Source organism: Sarcophilus harrisii, chromosome 2 (genome assembly GCF_902635505.1).
Source record: "Sarcophilus harrisii chromosome 2, mSarHar1.11, whole genome shotgun sequence".
NCBI classification, from domain to species: Eukaryota; Metazoa; Chordata; class Mammalia; order Dasyuromorphia; family Dasyuridae; genus Sarcophilus; species Sarcophilus harrisii.
The window spans coordinates 97339096-97359392 of NC_045427.1; the positions used below are offsets into that span (position 1 = coordinate 97339096).

At 33.6% G+C, this 20297-nt stretch overlaps 1 protein-coding gene across 1 annotated transcript in view; it reads left to right on the top strand.

The window, feature by feature from the left end:
* Nucleotides 1-20297, top strand: part of EML6 (EMAP like 6) — a 286173-nt gene that overhangs the window by 138391 nt on the left and 127485 nt on the right. The window contains exons 3-5 of the mRNA XM_031950479.1: nt 2977-3136; nt 10042-10140; nt 17800-17868. Of these exons, the coding sequence (XP_031806339.1) occupies nt 2977-3136; nt 10042-10140; nt 17800-17868 (328 nt within the window). The remainder of the gene's footprint in view (nt 1-2976; nt 3137-10041; nt 10141-17799; nt 17869-20297) is intronic.

The window sequence follows — 20297 nt, forward strand, 5'->3', positions numbered from 1 at the left end:
GAGGTGCCTAAAAGATATCTAGTTGGAAAAGTCCACTTGGCAGTTGATTGATTAGTCCTTGTTAGACTAGATAGATCATTTGATTGATAGATAATTGAACCTATAGAGGCTAGCAAGGTAAGTAAAAGAGAGTGTTTAAAGAGAGGAAAGAACAATCTAAGACAGAGGCTTTCAGTATATCTGTATTTAGTAGGCAAGCCATGTTAGCAATGATTGAACAAGAGATTAAGAAGTGGTCAGATAGGTAAAAAGAGAATGAAGAGAGCAATGTCATGAGAACAAAGAGAAGAGAGTATTCAGGAATAACTGGGTGATCAATAATGTCAAATGTTTCAAAAATGCCAAGAAGCATGAAGATTGAGGAAAGATTATTAGATTAAGTAATTAATAGATTATAGGTAGCTTTCAAATGATGAGTTTAAGTTGAATGATAAAACTGGAAACCAGATTGCAAAAGTCATAAAATGAATGAGTGGAAAGAAACTAGATAACTGGAGCAAACTTGAGTTTGACCAAGAAAGGAAGGAAAAATAAAAGAGAATAATGTCGAGTGAGTGGTTCTTTTGAATATTTTCTCCCAATTACATGTAAGGGGGATTTTTAACATTTATTTTTTTAAATTTTGAATTCTAATTCTCTCACCCCTTCCCTGAATAGTAAATAATTTGATATAGGTTATACATGTGCAATCATGCAAAATAATATTTTCTTATTAGTCATGTTGTGACAAAAATATAAATGGAAAAAAATGAAAAAAGACAATGAAAAAACCCTATGGTTTGATTCTGCATTCAAAAATGAATCAGCTCTTTCTCTTAAAGTGTATAGCATTTTTCAGCATTAGTCTTTTGTCTTGTATCATTGCATTGATGAGAATAGCTAAGTCATTCACAGTTGTTTATTGAACAATATTGCTGTTTTGTTGTTCAGTCATTTTCAGTCATGTCCAGCTCTTGTGACCCCATTTGGGTTTTTCTTGGCAAAGATACTGAAGTGATTTGCCATTTCCTTCTCCAGCTCATTTTAGAGATGAGGAAACTGAGGCAAAGAGAGGTTATGTGGCACATGCAGAGTAAGTGTCTCTGGCCAGTTTTCCTGACTCCAGACCTAGTGCTCTATTTTCTGTGCTACCTAACTATTTTACTTCCCATATGAGGCTTTTTTCTGGTCTCCCCAGATGCTACTGCCTTCTCTGCAAAATTATGCTGTATTTATCTTTCATATATTTTATATTTACTTATGTGTAATATAAATAAATATAGTTAGTAATTACATTTGAGATAGATGGGTAGTGCAGTGGATAAAACTCTAGTCTGGAGGCAGGAAGAACTGAGTTTGAATATAGTCTCATACTTTTCCTAGCTGTGTAACCTTAGACAAGGCACTTAACCTTCGTTTGTCCCAATTTGTTTAATTATAAAATCTGGATGATAATAGCACCTATCTCCTCCGATTGTTATGAGAATCAAATGAGAAAATATTTGTGAAATTCTTACTACAGTTTCTGGTACATAGTAAACATTTAATAGGTACTTATTCCCTTCCCTTTCTTTCATTTCCTTCTCTTCTTCCCAATATGTGTACATGTTGCTTTACCAAAGGCAATGTAAGTTCTTTCCTTATGAGCAAAGACTATTTTGTTTTTGTCTGTATTCCTAGTAACTAGCACAGTGATTGTCACATAGTAGGCTCTTGATAATGAGTATTGATTAATTGATTTCCTCCTTCCTTCTATTTCTTCTTCTTCTTCTTCTTCTATTTCTCCTCCTCCTCCTCTTCCTTCTCCTCCTTCTCTTCTCTGTCTCTGTCTGTCTCTTTTTCTCTTTCTATGTGTGTGTGTGCATATTTCTGTTCTCTGTCTCTATTTTTCTGTCTCTGTCTCTTTCTCTGTTTCTCTGTCCTCTTGTATCTTTGTCTATGTCTGTCAATTTTTCTTTTGTTGTGTATATGTGTTTCTGTCTGTGATTGTGTCTCTGTGTCTCTATCTTTGTTTTCTAGGTCTCTCTCCCTCTCTTTCTTTCTGTGTGTGCATGTGTGTGTATGTGTGTGTATCTCTTTAGAAATATTTTGGTCTGTGATTTATTTGATGAATTTAGAAATTGGGTGATTTTTCTTTAAGGAATTTCAAAACAATTATTTAATTTTTAGTTTCTTCCTAGCAAGCAGAGCTTTCTCCAAATACTAATCTTGAAAATGATTTATTTTGATAGGAAAATTGTAAACAAACCCTAAGTTTATCTATTTGAAATTCTTCTGGGTGCATAGTGATTTATGTAAAATAGAAATTTTCATTTAAAAAATGCATAATCCTTGGTGACAGACATAGAAACATGAGGTGACTCCATGACCTCTCAGAGCTTTCCTATCATAACAAGTCTAACAATTAATAGCGTTTTATAGACAGATTTAATTAATTCTAAGTGAGGCACTTTTCTGAATTGTCAGCATTTTTTCAAAAGTATATGAGATGACTTGAAAGATAAATTATTTTCAAAATCAGTATGCAAATATAGTCAACAATAGTAATTATAGAACTCACATAGAGGAGTATACAGCATTTCAAACAAACCAAATACAACCAAAATAGTCACATCTGTTTTTCCATGGCAATCTACCAGTTTAAATTTGACTAAATGTTCCCACTGCTGAATTTTACTGTCTGTATTCAGTTAGGTTAAACATTGTTATTTTGATTAATCAAACATTATTTTAGTTATAATTTTCATACCTTTTCTTTTGAAATTATAAGATATAAGAAGTGGCAAATTGTAATAATTTAAAATTACATATATTTTATGTAATATATAATATATGTTGTATTATATATTACATATAAATATAAATATAAAATATATAAATAGAGAATATAAAATGGAGAATATAAAAATGGTCAATATTTTCTTTTACTTTGAGGAGTTTTTTAACTGATTGGATCAATTATATGTGTGACCTAGACTTTTTTTCTCCTCTCTTCAGCCTTGCCTTACACCCGGATAAAACCTTGGTTGCAACTGGACAAGTTGGGAAGGATCCTTATATTTGCATTTGGGATTCTTACAATGTACAGACTGTTTCCATTCTTAAAGATGTACATACACATGGGATTGCTTGTCTGGCTTTTGATTCGGATGGACAGGTATGGATAATTTGCAGTTTCTGGTTTGTTCTTTTTTTTTTTTTTTTTTTTAGTATCTTCTTTATAATCTCCAATGTCTTTTAAAGAAAAAAGTTTATATACTTATAATAATATATGGTGAAAGGGTTGTGAATGGAAAAACTTCCATAATGGTAGTCCTTCTGATAGAGTCTATGATTATAGAAAGGAGAGGCAGAAGCCTTGAAGGGGGGCATCTTTTAGTTTGGAGACAAATCTAAACCAGGATGGTAACAAACATATTTCTCTATATTAAAGAGGTGTAGGAAATAAACTTCTAGAAAGTCTTGTGAGCTCTTAAAAACGGGTTAGATTTTCAGATACAGTGCTGAATTCAGAGTCATGAAGGACCCAAATTCTAGGACTCACAAATTGTGCCTTTATGGGCAAATCACTGAATCCCACCTTCCTCATCGAGGAAAAAAAAGAATAATAATACCAATATTAATAATAATTTAAAATTTGTATTAAATAAATCACATATATTAATGTACTATGTTATGGATAATATAAATATCACATATTTATATAATAATTACATTATATGCTATATTATAAATGTAATTTTTATTATAATAACAATAAAGGAATAATAGCTCTAGCAGGATCTATGTCACTAAATTTCAGCAAGGATCAAATGAGATAATGCTTGTAAGCCACTTTGGAAACCTCAAAGCAGCATAGATATTATGGAGATTCTGTGATTGGTGCTTCCTAGAAAACAGCTACCTAGGAATGAAAACAGGACTGCAGAAAGACAGAATTCATTATGGGAACGCCTTGATGGTTCTTCCAGCCAACATGCTTTATGATTCCTAACAGGGAGGATTAGAGAACAGTAATCTGTAGATGGGACACTATGGCTGAAAGGAACTGGATTTTAAAGAGATTTGCAAAATCTCTCTCTGAAAGTCGGTACATACAGAAACATTTTTTTAATCCATTTCAGACAGTTGTGATTCTTCTGAAAAGTGGCAAAATAGTCAAAATTATACAAATAATAGATACTGGGATAGAAAGAAACCATAGGCATCCTTTACTGCAACCCTTCTTGTTACAGACGTGAGGAAGCTAAGGTCTCCAGAGATTAAATAAGTAATTTAAAGGTCACACAGCCAGTTAGTGGAATAATAATGAATGGTTAGGAAATGAGCCTTCTAGCTTCTTGATAATTTTATGAATGTAATACACATGTGCGTGTGTGTGTATACAAATCTGAATATGTGATTATATGTCCATGCACATATATCTATGTGCGTAAGCATGCAGATACACAGTGGTATATGCATATGTATATGTGTGTATATATATATGTGTGTGTGCATGTATGTGTATATGCCTCGGCCTGCGAGGCAGAGTGTGTGGACCCTGGAAGAAAAGAGATAAGGGCAGTCTGATTCTTTTTGTACAGCAAAATAACATTTTGGTCATGTATACTTATTGTGTATCTAATTTATATTTTAATTTATTTAACATCTACTGGTCATCCTGCCATCTAGGGGAGGGGGTGGGGGGGTAAGAGGTGAAAAATTGGAACAAGAGGTTTGGCAATTGTTAATGCTGTAAAGTTACCCATGTATATATCCTGTAAATAAAAGGCTATTAAATAAATAAATAAATAAAAAAGAAAAGAGATAAGGGCAAGAGAGAGGGGACTCGCAAAATGGAGGCAAGTCAAATCCATCTGATCAAGCCTCCTTTTAATGGGTGCAATAGTACAGATATATATAGCAGTAGAAAAGAAGGCAGGGTTATTCAAACACAGTACAGGGTGAGGGTCCTAGACAAAGGGTTGGTATCGCACCCAAGGATGAGCTGCTCAGATGTTTCTGGTGGCAGGAAGCTCTATGATGTGATTAGGGGATGCCTAAATATCTGCCTATTCAAAGTTAGGATGTGATTAGGAGATTTCTATTCAGGAAGTCTTTGGTATAATGTGATTAGGAGATTCAACCTATTCAAGGTTGGCCTTATGTGGCTGTAGATTAGTGCCGGCTCCCCACATGTATAAAACCCAACAATTTGGCCATTACTTTTACTGTGTTTTGGTGAAACTCATAACTTTTTTTTTTTTTTTTTAAGAATTATGGTTATGCTAAATGATAGTATCTTTAATATTTTTAAATTAAATTTTTAGGGGTCCAGATCTGTGATTGGCAAAGGAATTGCTTCTACCAATATGGATCAATCACTGTTCTGAAATTGATCTTTTTATAAGCTTAAGGCCGTAAGAAATTACATGATTTGCCCAGGATTTGTATCAGAAACCCAGGTCTTCATGTCTCTGAGGTTGACCTTTTTTTGGCCACCACACGAAGTTGCTTCTCAAAGGCAATTCTTTAAAGAGATTACATAAAGTTAAGTATATAAAGAGATGTAAAGAAGATGCTAATAAACATTTATATAATATTTACTATGTTTCCAGATTTTATGCTAGGTGACATAAATATTATCTCATTTGAACTTCACAACAATCTTAAGAGGTAGATGCTGAGGTATTATCCTCATTTTACAGCTGAGGAAACTGAGGCAAATAGGAGTTAAACTTGCCTAGGGTCATACACATATTTGAACTCAGTTCTTCCTAACTCCTGGCTCAGAGCTCTATTCACTGTGCCATTGGTTGCTACTATTATCCTCATCTTACAGATAAAGAAACTGAGACAGAGGTTAAGTGATTTGCCACAAAATTAGGAAATGTGTGAGGCAAAATTTGAACTCATGTCTTTTAAATTGTAGGCCTACTGTTTTATCCATTGTACCATATAGCTTCCTAATATTGTTCTACCCAAGTAGGTTGTGGGCTTCTAAAACAATGTAAGGAAAACTATAGTGTCTATGTAGATGGGGACTTTTTGAGGAGAGATAAATATGCATACATACATACCCACACACATATACATAAATAATGTGTATTATAAATAAAATAATGCAAAATAAGGGATGGTAAAGTGTCTAAGAGGTACAAATAAATTTCTTTGAAATTTCAGAGAAGAGAGACCACTTCCAGCTATCAGGATGAAAGAAAACTTCCTAGAAATAGCAACATTTAAGTTGGCCCTGAAAAATAGGTGGGATTTCCATAGACAGAAATATATATATTTGTGTGTGTGTATTCTAAGAATAAGAAATATATGAACAAAGGCAGAAAAGGAAAAGGTATATTCTGGAAACAATAAAATGGTGAATTTTTCTGGAATATAGGGGATGTAAAAAAGAATAGTGTGAGGTCACTAAGGTTCCAAGAAATTTATTGTATCTCAGGAGTGGTCCTCTTTGGAAAAATTAAAAAAAAATTCCCAAACAATAACATTATTCTGAATTTTTTATCCCTATTTTGGCATTTATCTTTCAATAGATGAGAAACAGGCAGATACATAGGTGGCACAGTGGAAAGAGTGCTGACTCTGGAGTTACTAAGTCTCATCTTTTTGAGTTCAATTCTTACCTCAGATACTTGCTAACTGTGTGACTCTGGTCAAGTCACTTACCCCTATTTGCCTCAGTTTTCTCATCTGTAAAATGGAATGGAAAAGGAAATGGCAAATCACTCCAGCATCTTTCCAAGAAAACCCCAAATAAGGTCACAAAGAGTTGGACATGAGTGAAAAATGACTAAATACGAAAAATAGTGTAATTATACTGGAAAGTGTTTTAGATGGAAACAAGGCAAACTTGAATTTGAATCCTGCCTCTGATTCAAAATTACAAACAAAATCAAAGCAAACTTTTGACTTACTAGTGATGTGACCATGCACAAGCTTCTATGAGCTGCAAGTTTCCTCATCTGTAAGATAATAATACTTACTTTTCAGTGTTGTCTTGGTGAACAAATGAAACAATATGCATAAAGTTCATTTTAAAAAGCCCTTAAAGCACTATGTAAATAGAAGCTATTATTACAGAGTGTATTTATGTAGCCTTATAAATTGTGCTAATGTATTTTCGTATACAATTTATGTGGTATTTACACATAAATGTCTACCTTACTATTTTGATTTTGCACTTTCCTTTACCTACATACACAGAGAAACTTAATAGACAGATTCACTGCTCATATTTACTTTAATGTTGTTGCAAACATGTTTTCCTAAACATTTAGCAAGATATATTCTGCAATACCTAAATAAAAATATTAAATGAGATGAAAAAGAGATTTTCATTTTCTTACCTTTATTTTATATTAGAATGCCAACCATTTCATTTTTAGATTTTTTTTGGGGGGGGGGGGGAAATCAAGCTATCTGAGATACTTATTTTCCGGGAGATAAAACCATCTTTGCAATTGTTTGCCATGATGCATTTCCTAGCTCATTGCTGCCTATTGCTTCAGGGCAGGAATTTATTCATTGGTCAGGGTCCAATGGGATCTAGTGATATTTAGCAATAAACAAATGATGTATCACTTCACAACCAATGAAAGGTCATAGAAAATGCCTTTAAAGTAGTTAAAGGAATGTTAAATGAAATTTGAATTAAATTGATTTCCTTTTGTTTTTCGAATTCAAATAATGGAATAAGCTGATTCCTAGGTACGCTAGCTAGCACCGGCTGAACACTTCTGCATAGAGTGAATTTATACAATGGCTTGGACTTTTCTGTCTGACCTCTGATGTCCTTTACAACTCAAAAGTTCTCTGGCTCTATGAAAACTGATTGCACTTATTTACAATGCTTTTGTGACTTTTCTTTTTAAAGAATAATACCTGAAATGCCCTCTCACCCGTGGATGGCTAAGAAAGCTCCCAGAGATTTGAGTCACTCAAAACCATGAGTATTTTTATTTTTACCAGCCAGACTGAGAATCTGTGAGTTCAAAACAAAAGATTTTAATAAAACAACATAACAAATAAAATAATAGAAGAGTCCCTTCTATGGCATACAAGACAGGCTCTTCCACAGATAACCACACTATCCATCAGGAAGAGGGCATGAGAATAGAACCTGTGTCTCCCAAACATTTTGAGGACTTGGTCAAAAAACACTAGAAACCTCATAGCAATCTGTGGAATCTGGGCAATAAGGTGAGCATTGTTTCTGAGCAGGAAGTGATGCTCCTCTGGGTGAAATAAGCAGATCTACATTCCCCTTGATATGCATATGGCATGGAAAAGCATATATAAAGCATATACTACATGCAAGCATATAGTAAGCCCATTAGTGTGAATACAAATAGAAAACTTAAGAAAATTCCCTCTGCTTAGTTTTTGAGAGAGAGCTTCTAGAAGAGTTCAATTGCTAGGTGGCTAAAAAGGGTCAGTGGTCCTTAGGTTTGATGGAAAAGCAGAGAGCAAGACTCGAGTCCTGAGCAGCAACTGTTGGGCAGAAAGATGTTGATGGGATTTTAGTGGGTAGGATAGGGATACAAGGTCATCCCATATTGACAAAAACAATGCTTTGCTTCTTTCATAATCTATCATTTTGTTGGTATAGACATTCCCTTCAACAATGGAAAAGGAAGTAAATGAAAGACACTGTCCACTTTTATCAGTATAGTAAGTCTCCACAGTGAGGAACTTGCTCTATCAATATACATTTATGCATTTTTAAAAATTTATGTTCTTAAAGAATTGTCTGGGGTGGAACTGCTGAGGAACTAAGTAACTTGTTAAGGGTCAATTAGGTCTCTTCCTAATTCTAAGACCAGCTCCCTATCTACTTTGCCTGAAATAGTGGGATAGCTTTGGAGTAAAATAACTATCCCACTTTCATATGCATCACATGTGAGAAAACAGTATCATTGAGTCATTCCCTCAGGTGGCAGAAATGGAAATTTGGAGACCTTAAGAAAAAAATTTCTGAATGAACCCTGAATAAATGTTTAGTACCCTATCTAAATACATATAATACTGTATATGATTTAAGTGTTAAATATCTCCAGTGGAGACCAATTTTATTGATGACCTAAACAATAACAATAATAACATGTTTGGATCATACTTTCTTTTTCACGGTGTGATTTTACATGTATTACTTCAATCATTCCTCAGAACAATTCTAAGAAGACTGGGAGGGAAGCAATGATCATCTACATTTTATAGTTATGAACACTGAGACTAAGGGACATTGTGATTTGCCCCAAATCAAATACTTGCCTAGTTAACAGTGACAGATGCTAAATTAGACCCCTATTACTTTCCTAACTCAGCACTTTCCCCATGCTATCACATTGCCTCACTATGTATTTGCTCTTTTCCATCTCTTAATTTAGAAAGATTTGTATTATATATTTTATGTGTATATATTACTTATTTGGGTTTGATTTTGTGCATAATTATATGTGCTACTTTTTGAATTGATGATTTTCATTGGAAGAAAAATTCTTAACTAAATATTTCAAACCAGAAGCTAGAAAACTAGATTAGTTTTATTAAATATATTTTTTCTTTAGTTTCTTAAATATATATGAATCTAACCATTTAAAAATAATGCATGTAACCATATATATATATTTCCCCTCCCTCTTGCTCTTTTAAAAAAAAGTCTTTGTTTTGCTTCTTCAATTTCAACAATTTTAGTAGATTTCTTGACTTCAGAAACCTGGACTCTTATCTAATATGGAATTAAAGGTATAAGGTAAATCCTATCCTCAGTTTGCCTTCCTTTATGACTTCCACTGATTTCAGTTGAAACTTTTTGGGAAAAATCTGAAATCAAGATTTGCAACAATATGTGATAACTTTAATACATGTGATCAATTTACAATTTTTGCCAATTGTTATTGAATTTTCAACATAGATTAAAATTAGACATGCAATGTATTATCTTTAGTTTTTGTCTCAACTTGACATAAACTTGGAAAAAAATGCCTTGCACATGATTTTCTAAGCAGAAAAAAAAATCTTTGTCATAATCTCCAATTGACAATATTGTTGTTCTTTTCTTAGCGTTTGGCCTCTGTGGGATTGGATGCCAAAAACACAGTCTGCATTTGGGACTGGAAGAAGGGAAAACTACTGGCAACAGCAACTGGCCATTCAGATAGGGTAATTATGCTGCACTGAATCATTCATAATAAAAAGATATAAAATCTCTTTCTGTGTACATGTATATGTAAGATGTCTTTAGAATTTTTGGAATTTTTTTTGTTCTTACTAGTTTAAATTCTTTTGAAGTTAATGCCTCAATTCATTTTTTAATAAAAGTGTACTAAATGTTTCTTCCATCAATGAATCAACAAATATTGTTTATGCACCTCCCTACTTGCCATGTACTGGCACTAAGGACAGAAATACAAATATGTTCTTAAGGGGCTTACATTTAGCAGAAAACAATGTATTCACAAATAGCTAAATATATGAGACATAAATACCTAAATATATACACTGTGTTCATATATTTGTAAATTATATCTGCATGTATAATAGACGGTGATTAGAAGGAACTAGGGAACAGGAAACACCTCTCAAAGAAGGCAAGGCCTGAACTAAGCTTTAAAAGGAGTTGAGATTTCCAAGAGTGGGAACTGAGCAAGGTATTTAAGATGTGAGGTACAGTGGACGTATGGAAAGACACAGAGGTAGGAAATGAATTGTGTATAGAAAAGGGTGGAGAGGGAATAAACACTTATATAGTGCTTATTATGTACCAGATATTGTGCTAAGTGCTTTGCGAATATCTTATTTGATCCTCACAAAAACCCTGCAGGGTAGGTGTGATTATTATTCCCATTTTACAAATGAGGAAACTGAGGCAAACAGAAATTTAAAAATTTGCTCATGTTCACACAACTAGTAAGAATCTGAGGCTGGATTTGAATTTGTATCTTCTGGAAAAAGCATGGTGGAGATAGATTTCAAAGGGTTTTAAATGCCAAAGAGAGTAGTTTTTATTTTAACTTAAAAGGAATGAAGAATCCTTTAAAAATTGATGTATGACATGGTGAGATCTGGCTTTTAAGAATGTCAATTTGACAGCTGTGTGGAGGATGTATTGGAGAGAGGAAAACCTGGATTCAGGGAGACAAAATTGAGGTGGTTGCCATAGTCTAGTCAAGAAATGATGAGGTTATATATTTGTAATCTGATCGTAGAGGAGGATGGCAAAGGAGGGCAGGGAAGAAAAAAGGAGGATAAAGAAAGTTACATAATAGTTTTTATTATATACTTAAAAGGAATAGCAAGTTGTATATAATAGATTTGCAGTTTGATGTACAAATTATCTTTTTTCTATTCTACAATGTTATGGAAATGTTTGTTTATTAAGTTCAGAATAAAATAAATAAAATAAAAAAGTGATAAGGGCTTAGACTAGGGTGCTCACTGTGTAACTGAGAGGACAGATGATTGGGGACATGAAATGACAAGATTCAGAAATTAATTGAATATGAGCTTTGAGAAAGAGTGAAGAGTTGAGGTTGAGTTTTATATTGCAAGTCTAAGTGATTAAGGATGGTAGAACTTTTGACAGAAATACAGAAGGAAGAGGGAAGCATCATTTAGAAAAAATATAAATTCTGTGGTGAGCACACTGAGTTTGAAGTGCTGTGGAACATCCAAATAAAGCTATCAAACAAGCCATTGGAGATTCAGGCCTGGAACTCAGGAGAGAGATGTAGTCGGCATATATGGAATGGGATATCATCTGCATGGAGATGAGAATTGAATTCTTTAGAGCTAATTAAATCACTGAAAAGTGTAGAAAGAGAAAAAGAGGTGGTCTAGGACAGAGCTCTGGAATATTTCTTTGCATAAGGCAAAATACAGATAATGAACTTATGAAAGAGACAAAAATTTTTGTTTCATGGATTATAAGAGAACTTGAAGACAGTAATATCTAAAAACCAAGAGAGGAAAGCGTTTACATGATGTGCTTTGTGTCAAACAATGAAGGTATATCAGAAAAGTTGATGAATGAGAAAAAGTTATTGAATTTAACCACAAAGAGATGATTGATAACTTTGTAGAGAACAATCTCTACAATAGAATGTATTGTAGAATCTATACAATTCTATAGATTTTGTATCTATAGATACAATAGAATCTATTATATTCTATTGTATATAGAATAGAATAGTAGGGATTGGAAGGAACTGAGCAGTGGGTTTGAGAAATGACAATGGAAATAGATAGTTACTCTCACCCTCATCCAGGAGTTTGTCTGTGAAAGGAAAAAAAAAAAGAGAAATAATATAACTTGAAGGGGTAATAAATTAGGCAAAGTTTTTTAAAGGGTGGAGAGCTGAGCAAGTTTGTAGTAGCAGGGAAAGGACAAGTGGATAAGGACAATTAAGATAAAAAAAAAAATTTATGATCAAATGGACAAGCTCCTGGATGAGACAGAACAATGGGATCAAGATCATGGGGAGATGGGTTAGAATTGGCAAGAACCATCTCCACATAAGGTTAGTTTGGTATGACCTGTTCTTGATGAATCACATTCTTTGTAATCAACACTTCTAGGACTTCCTTTTATAGGTCTAGTTTTCTTTCCACTATGCCTCTCATACACATATACATGACATAAAATTATGTTATATTTACTGCTTTCAAGTGTCTTTTTTTGTCTGTACAGCTCCTAGTAAAACTAGTAAGATACAATTTAATAATAATTGCATATATTCAACCAAGAGAGAATAGAATAACTACGTATTGTCTGTAAGAATATTTGTTCAAAATGTTTTGAATAATTCCCTTTTTTGCTTCACTATTTTGAATTTTTAACAATGGTTTATTTTTAAAATATGTCTTATTAATGCTTTGAGTTATTATATAGCATATAGTTTGTTGAAAAGAATTGAATTTAGTGTGTTCCCCAATGAATAGGAAATTGGCCTGGTCATAATTAGGAAATTGAGCCATGCTTTTAATAACTTCATGCTACACACTGCTGTAAAACATGTGTGTATGCATATACTACACATAATATTTTTCAAAAACATAAGTTTCTTCCTGATTAATAGTAAATGACTGCAAATGATAGGAAACCCCAATCTCAGAAGAGTCAGAATTGCAGGAGCTTGGTGGGCACAGCATAGTACTTACAATGAGTCAACCTGAAAAAGGTATTTTAAAATACACATACCAGGGCATGCATAATAAATAAGGCATTAAGCCAATTATGATATGAAAATGAGTGATGACAACATTAGTATTAAAAAAAGAATAAGAAAGACCTTCTAGAGTCTCAAATACAACCTCCAAGGTAGATTGAGGAAGAATCACAGAAAATGGGAAGAGAGAATGGATAGATTGCTTCCATCTGCTTTGGGGAAGAAGTGCAGATCACAGAACCACTGAAGTGCTATCATTTAAATAGGTATTCCTGCTGAAAGACTAATTAAATATTGAATATACTGTCATTTTTAGAGTGAATATTTTTATACAGAGTGAACTAATGTAAGGAGAATTGTGGATCTTAGAGGTCCTTTTGGGTTATTAATGTACCTTGATTCAAGGATCTGATCTTCCGATTCATAGATCTAGGGGGAAAAGTTCTCAGCAAACTGTGTCACATCAATTAAAGTAACAAAGTAACAAAACCAACAACAACAAAAACAAAGTAACAAATATATATGTGTGTGTGTGTGTGTGTGTGTGTGTGTGTGTGTGTGTGTGAAAGAGAGAGAGAGAGAGAGACAGAGAGAGACAGAGAGAGAGGGAGACCGAGGGAGGGGGAGGGGGAGGGGGAGAGAGAGAGAGAGAGAGAGACCGACCTTCTTCTCTGTGTGGAAATACCTAAGGTGCTAAATGAATTAAAGTACCCTGAAGTCTCATAAAAAAGCTAAAGGTAATGATCTGAAGGATGCTGACCATAAAGTCTTACAATCTAAGTATTCTCAAGAACATTTATAGATAAAATAGGAAGGAGGTAAACATACCACTTGGAATGAATCGACTGGCAATTGAATAGTGACTTATTTTAATTAATAATAAGAACAGTGACTTCACCTTTGGAGTCTTCCTGCCCAGTATTATTATTATACTATATCCAATATGAGAGTAGAGATGGGTATCAGGATAAATTAAGAAGTTCAAGGCAAGAAATCTTATTTTATTGGTCCAGAAAACTTCTGGTGAGAAAATCACCAAATTACCAAAACAAATTAACAAATAAAAGAGTACTGGGAATTTAAGTGACTCACCTAGCATCACATATCTAATGAGCATCAGAGACAAGACTTAGAGCCAGGACAATCTGACTACTAGGTTCTGTATACTACACTATTCTTATTGTTCAGTTGTTCAGTCATTTGACTGTCCTCCACTATTTCTCAAAATCTGTGCAAGTTCATGTTCATTGTTTCCATGACACTATCTCATCCTCTGCTATCCCCTTTTCTTTTTGCCTTCAATCTTTCCTAACATCAAAGTCTTTTCCAATGAATCTCATCTTCTCATTGTGTGACCAAAGTATTTAAGTTTTACTTTTAGTATTTGTTTTTTCCAGTGAATAATCTGAATTAATTTCTTTAAGTATTAACTAATTTGATTTCTTTGTTATCCAAGGGACTCTCAAAAGTCTTCTCCAGCACCACAATTTGAAAGTATCAATTCTGTGGCACTCAGTTTTTCTTATAGTTCACTTCTTACAGCTAAACAATGCTATAGTTTTGACTACATGGACCTTTGTAATCAAGGTGATGTTTCCGCTTTTTAGTATTGTGTCCAGATTTGCCATAGCTTTCCTTCCAAGACGCAAGTATCTTTTAATTTCATGGCTGTAGTTATCCTCTGTCTGACATTGCTTCCATTTTTTCTCCCTCTATTTGCCAGGAAATAGTGGGACCAATTGGCAAGGTCTTAGGTTTATTTTTTGAAATTAAGCTTCAAGCCAGTTTTTCTACTGTCCTCTTTCACCCTCGTCTTAATCTCTTTTCATTTTCTGCCATCAGAGTGGTATCATCTGCATAGCTGAGATTGTTGATATTTCTCCCAGAAACCTTAATTATGGCTTTTGAATCATCCAGCCTGGCATTTCACATAATTTACCCTGGATATAAGTTAAGTAAATAAGATGACCACATACAGCTTGTCATACTCCTTTCCTCATTTTAAACCAAACAAGCATCCCACTTTTGGTTTCTTGACTTGCATACAGGTTCCTCAGGAAACAAGAAAGATAATGTAGTGCTCCTATTTATTTAAGGACTTGATACATTTTGTTGTGATCCACACAAAGGCTTCAGTCAATGAAGTAGAAGTCGATGTTTTTATGGGTCTCCTTTGCTTTCTCCACAATCCAGTAAATGTTAGCAATTTGGTCTCTAGTTTTTCTGCTCTTGAAAGACAAGGCTGGTCTTCTGGTAATTCTCTGTTCACATATTGTTGAAATCTAGCTTACACAACATTAAGCATAACTTTGATTGCATATGAAATGAACACAATTGTTAAGTCATTTGAACATTCCTTAGTAGTGCCATTCTTTAGTATTGGGACATAATCTGATCTTTTCCAGTGGCCCCTCTTGAGTTTTCCAAATTTGCTGGTACCACCCTACTTTCCACATATATAGAACTTATATACATTCACAAGCTACATGTCAATGACCAATTATATCGTTACACTACAATTTCTTATTTATGTCCAGTACTCCACTCTACAGTTTAAAATGAATCAATGCATAATGTCAATATTGGGCATATTCTCTTTGCATAGGTATGGAAAACTGAGAAAAAATCACTTTAAACTAGGAAAATGTTACCAAATGAAAGAATTCAATGCTTCATTGAGACTGTTCTCAAATTATTCTAAATTCCTCTGAAAATTTCTTCTGAATTTTCTTCTTTATTCATTTTTCTTCTTTTCTTTTTTTTTGGTGTCTTTTCCTCGTTTGCTTAGACATATAGTATTATCTACTTTGTCTTTATTTATAAGTAAAAAGAGAAGTGTAAATAGTTTCCAGCTAATAAAGTTGATTTTTTTCAGCATATCTTTCCTACAAACCACATAGTGTATACTCATTTATTAATTCAGCAAGCATTTATTAAGCATCTGTTGTGTGTAAGGCTCTGTGTGAAATATCAGGCTTACAAAGGCAATAATAAAACAATCTCTACTCTCACAAAACTTACATAGAATAAAATTGCACAGATAAGTAAACATTACATGTTCACACACACAAAATTAATACAACAAAAATGGGAGGATAGTAATAATGAGGTAGGGATTGGGATGGGTCTCATGTAGGAAATTATATTTCCAATCTGATCCAATCCAATAAAGACTTAAGTTGTCTACTATATGCCAGGCTCTATGTTAAGCACTGAAGATACAATCAATAAAAAGGCAGTCTCTGTCCTTAAGAAGTTTATAGTCTAAAGGGTGAAACAACATACAAAAAGAAGCAGGAAAGCAGAGAGGGAGGGGGACAAATAAACACCAAGGCATATCTTGTTCTGAAGAGCTGAAACCAGGCAGGACAGCAAAAGCAAAGTAGAATGAGCTTAAACTTATTCACTTTGAGGGATCTATATCTGTGACCTTATTACTATAGGTAAATCCTAGTGAAACACATTGCAACCCATCCATGACTCTTTATGTGTTCTCATAAATCTCCCAGAAGAGATCCACTCAATATATGGAGGGGATTTCTATATCTTTTGATATTGCCTGGGTACCAATTGAACAAATAGGTTATCCTTATGCGTATTATAAGACAAATTCACCTCCTTTTCAGTTCCTTATATTTCTTTGATAATGGCAATATCTTTTTGATGTTATTTTTTTCTATTCAGTTCTTTCTAGAGGATAGTTATAGATTAAATTGATCTTTGTTATTGGTTTGAGACATATATAATATATATATATATATGCTGCCACCATAATTGCCTATGACTAACCTCACTATTAATTAAATGGATAGATCACTTAGCTTAAATGGATATATCACAAGTTAGAAGATCTGGGTTTTATTGCTATATCTGATGATCGATTTACTTCTGTCTTGCTTTTCCTATCTCCAAAAGAAGACCAATCCTATCTGCAGCTATCTGCCAAATAGATTAAAAAGTAAATTCTGCAAAAACATTTTAAGATTTTTGGAAAAATATAAAGTCAACTCACATTGTTTTATAAATAGGACCTTAAACAAACCATTGGCAACTTGCTATGGTACTTTAATAGTTAAACACATTTCCTTGTAGATATACTTGAAGGTTCTTAGTCATATTTTTCCAGAAAATACCATCACCTGGTTCTAAACAATTGTAGTTGTTTATGTCTCCACTCAGGAGACTCTCAAGCTTTCAATATGTAGGGCAAGAAAAAATTTTATTTTAAAAATGTGATATAACCACTGGATTTTTCCTTCATTTAAATGACTAGTTCTTAACTTTTTTTATGTCATAGACCCCTTTGGCAGTTTGGTGAAGCTTATGGATCTCTTCTCAAAACAATTGTTTTTAGACTAATAAAATACATAGAAAAACAAAGGAAATCAAGGGTTATTGAAAATAAAGATTAATCTTCCCTATCCAAATGCTTGTGTTTACTGAGATTTATTCATTAGGTCTATGGACCACAGGTTAAGAATTCCTGCTCTAACCCATATTTTTATTCAAGCTCTAACAATGTGTCCTATTTAATTAAGCTTAACAACTGAAAACATGAAAAAGCTAATTAAATTTTAGTATATATCCAGATTTATCAAAATAGCAATTTAAAATGTTTTAGTATAATGTTTTATGCTTTCTGCCCCCCAAACAGATTTTTGATATTTCCTGGGATCCATATCAGCCGAACAGAGTGGTTAGTTGCGGAGTGAAACATATTAAGGTAAAATTAGTTTTATTGCTTTGATATTTCTTTATTATTTTAAACAGACTTCAGGTGAAGTTATTTTATACAAATACTTGAAAATTTGAAGAAACTGCCAAGTATTCACCTTAGGGGAAACCTTTTCTTATATGATGCTTTTATCTATCTTTTATCATCTATATCTAATTCTAGTTGATAAGGCAGACTTTCAGAAATGCAAAATAACAGCAAGGAAATAAAGTACCTAGCAGGCATTGTAAAGGGCACTCTCTGTAATTAAATATTAAACAGTGAAGCACAGAATATTTTCAGCATTACACCTTTTAGAAGAGTTGCATTTTAAATTCTGTGAAACAATAATTTTTAAAAAAAGGTTGAGGAATATATTTAATGTATTTCAAGTCAGTGGAATTTTTCATCTTTTGGAATGTTTTCTTAGTAGACAAGAACCATATTACAGTCAGCATAGAAATACAAAGACATCTTTTCTTCTTCTTTTTTAATCTGTCTGTACCAAGAAAGCAGGACAACAGGAAGGCAGACTAAAAAGGAAAAAAAAAGTGCCATTCTCTATTACCCAGCCTGGGCTACACAGAAAATAAAATTAACTTAAGCAACATTCCTTACTTCTGACTTTACACTGATTACCCTAGAAACATGAGTATATGGCTTCTGTTTGTAAGGTTGGTAGATAGATATGCAAAAAAAAAAAAAAATGAGAGGAATGGACTAATTTATTTTATGATCTTAAACACATTACTTCTTTGAACATCATCTTCCTTGTCCACTTAATAAAAAGGATGAGGGAAATTTACAGATTCTCTGAGTTGTAAAGTATATATGATACCTCAGATGCAATCTTGTACAATTCAGACTTAGAAAAAAATCCCCTCTACAAGAAGTTCAACAACTGGTTAGCTAGCCAGCTACCTAGATAGACAGACAGACAGAGCATCTGTTAAGTGTTGACTTTGACCTATAGAGAGATAGTTAGATTAATAGATAGACTGATAGACAGCCAGCCAGATAGATGGATAGATGAATAGATAGACTGACAGACAGACTGATAGATAGATAGACAGAGCATCTGTTAAGTGTTGACTTTGATCTATAGAGAAATAGATTAATAGATAGATTGATGCACAGCCAGCCAGATAGATGGATAGATGGATAGATGAATAGATAGACTGATAGACTGATAGGTAGATAGACAGATAGACAGACAGACAGAGCATCTGTTAAGTATTGATGTTGATCTATAGAGAGATAGATTAATAGATAGACTGATAGGCTGATAGATAGATAGACAGGGAGAGCATCTGTTAAGTGTTGACTTTGATCTATAGAGAGATAGTTAGATTAATAGATAGACTGATAGATAGCCAACCAGATAGATGGATAGATGAATAGATAGACTGATAGAGAGACAGACAGCATCTGTTTAATGTTGACTTTGACTCTATAGAGAGATATAAAGACAGTTAGATAGATGAACAGATAGACTCATAGACCGATAGATGGATAGATAAATAGACCAGTAATTAAGTGGATAGACAGATAGATATAAAGCAACAGAGAAATAGATAGATAAATAGGTGAATAGATAGATAGAGCATCTGCTAAGTGTCTACTATGTATCAGACCCTATGCTAGGCACTAGGAACACAAATACAAGTTATACACACACACACACACACACACACACACACACACTCCTTTAGGGCAAGAGTCTTACATAGTAATGGGGAAGACAACATATAAAAGGGACAGCTATAAGTATGGTGCTAGGAGAGGGATCTTCAGGGTGAGCAGGTTGCTGAAGTAGAAATGGAAGTCCGGACAATCAGAAACTCTGGACCAAAAATGAACATGAATGACCTGAGTACTTCCTAAAATAGAGGCTCTGGGCAGTAACTAATTAATTAGAGGAAAGGGCTTCAGGAATGAAGGAATCTCTAGGTAAGAAGACTGCTGGAGAAAACATGGAAAAATCCTGGATTTTACCTAAAGAATTCTAGTGAGAAGAAACCCTCTACTTCCTGAAGTAATTCACTTTTGGCTGATTTTAATTGTTAGGAAATTTTTTTCTTACATCAAACTCAAGCTTGCATACTTACAACTTCTAGCTGTTGCTAGATTCTGGCCTTCTAGGACCAAAGAGAACAAATGTGATCTCTCTTCAACATGACAGCCCTTCAGATATGGAACAATGGTTATGGTGCTCCCTAAGTCTGCTTGTCTCGAGACTAAACTTTCCCAATTGTTGTTGTTTTCCTAGCAGATTCTCACATTTATTTTTTTTATTACAGCTTTTTATTTACAAGTTATATGCATGGGTAATTTTACAGCATTGACAATTGCCAAACCTTTTGTTCCAATTTTTCCCCTCCTTCCCCCCATCCCCTCCCTCTGATGACAGGTTGACCAATACATGTTAAGTATGTTAA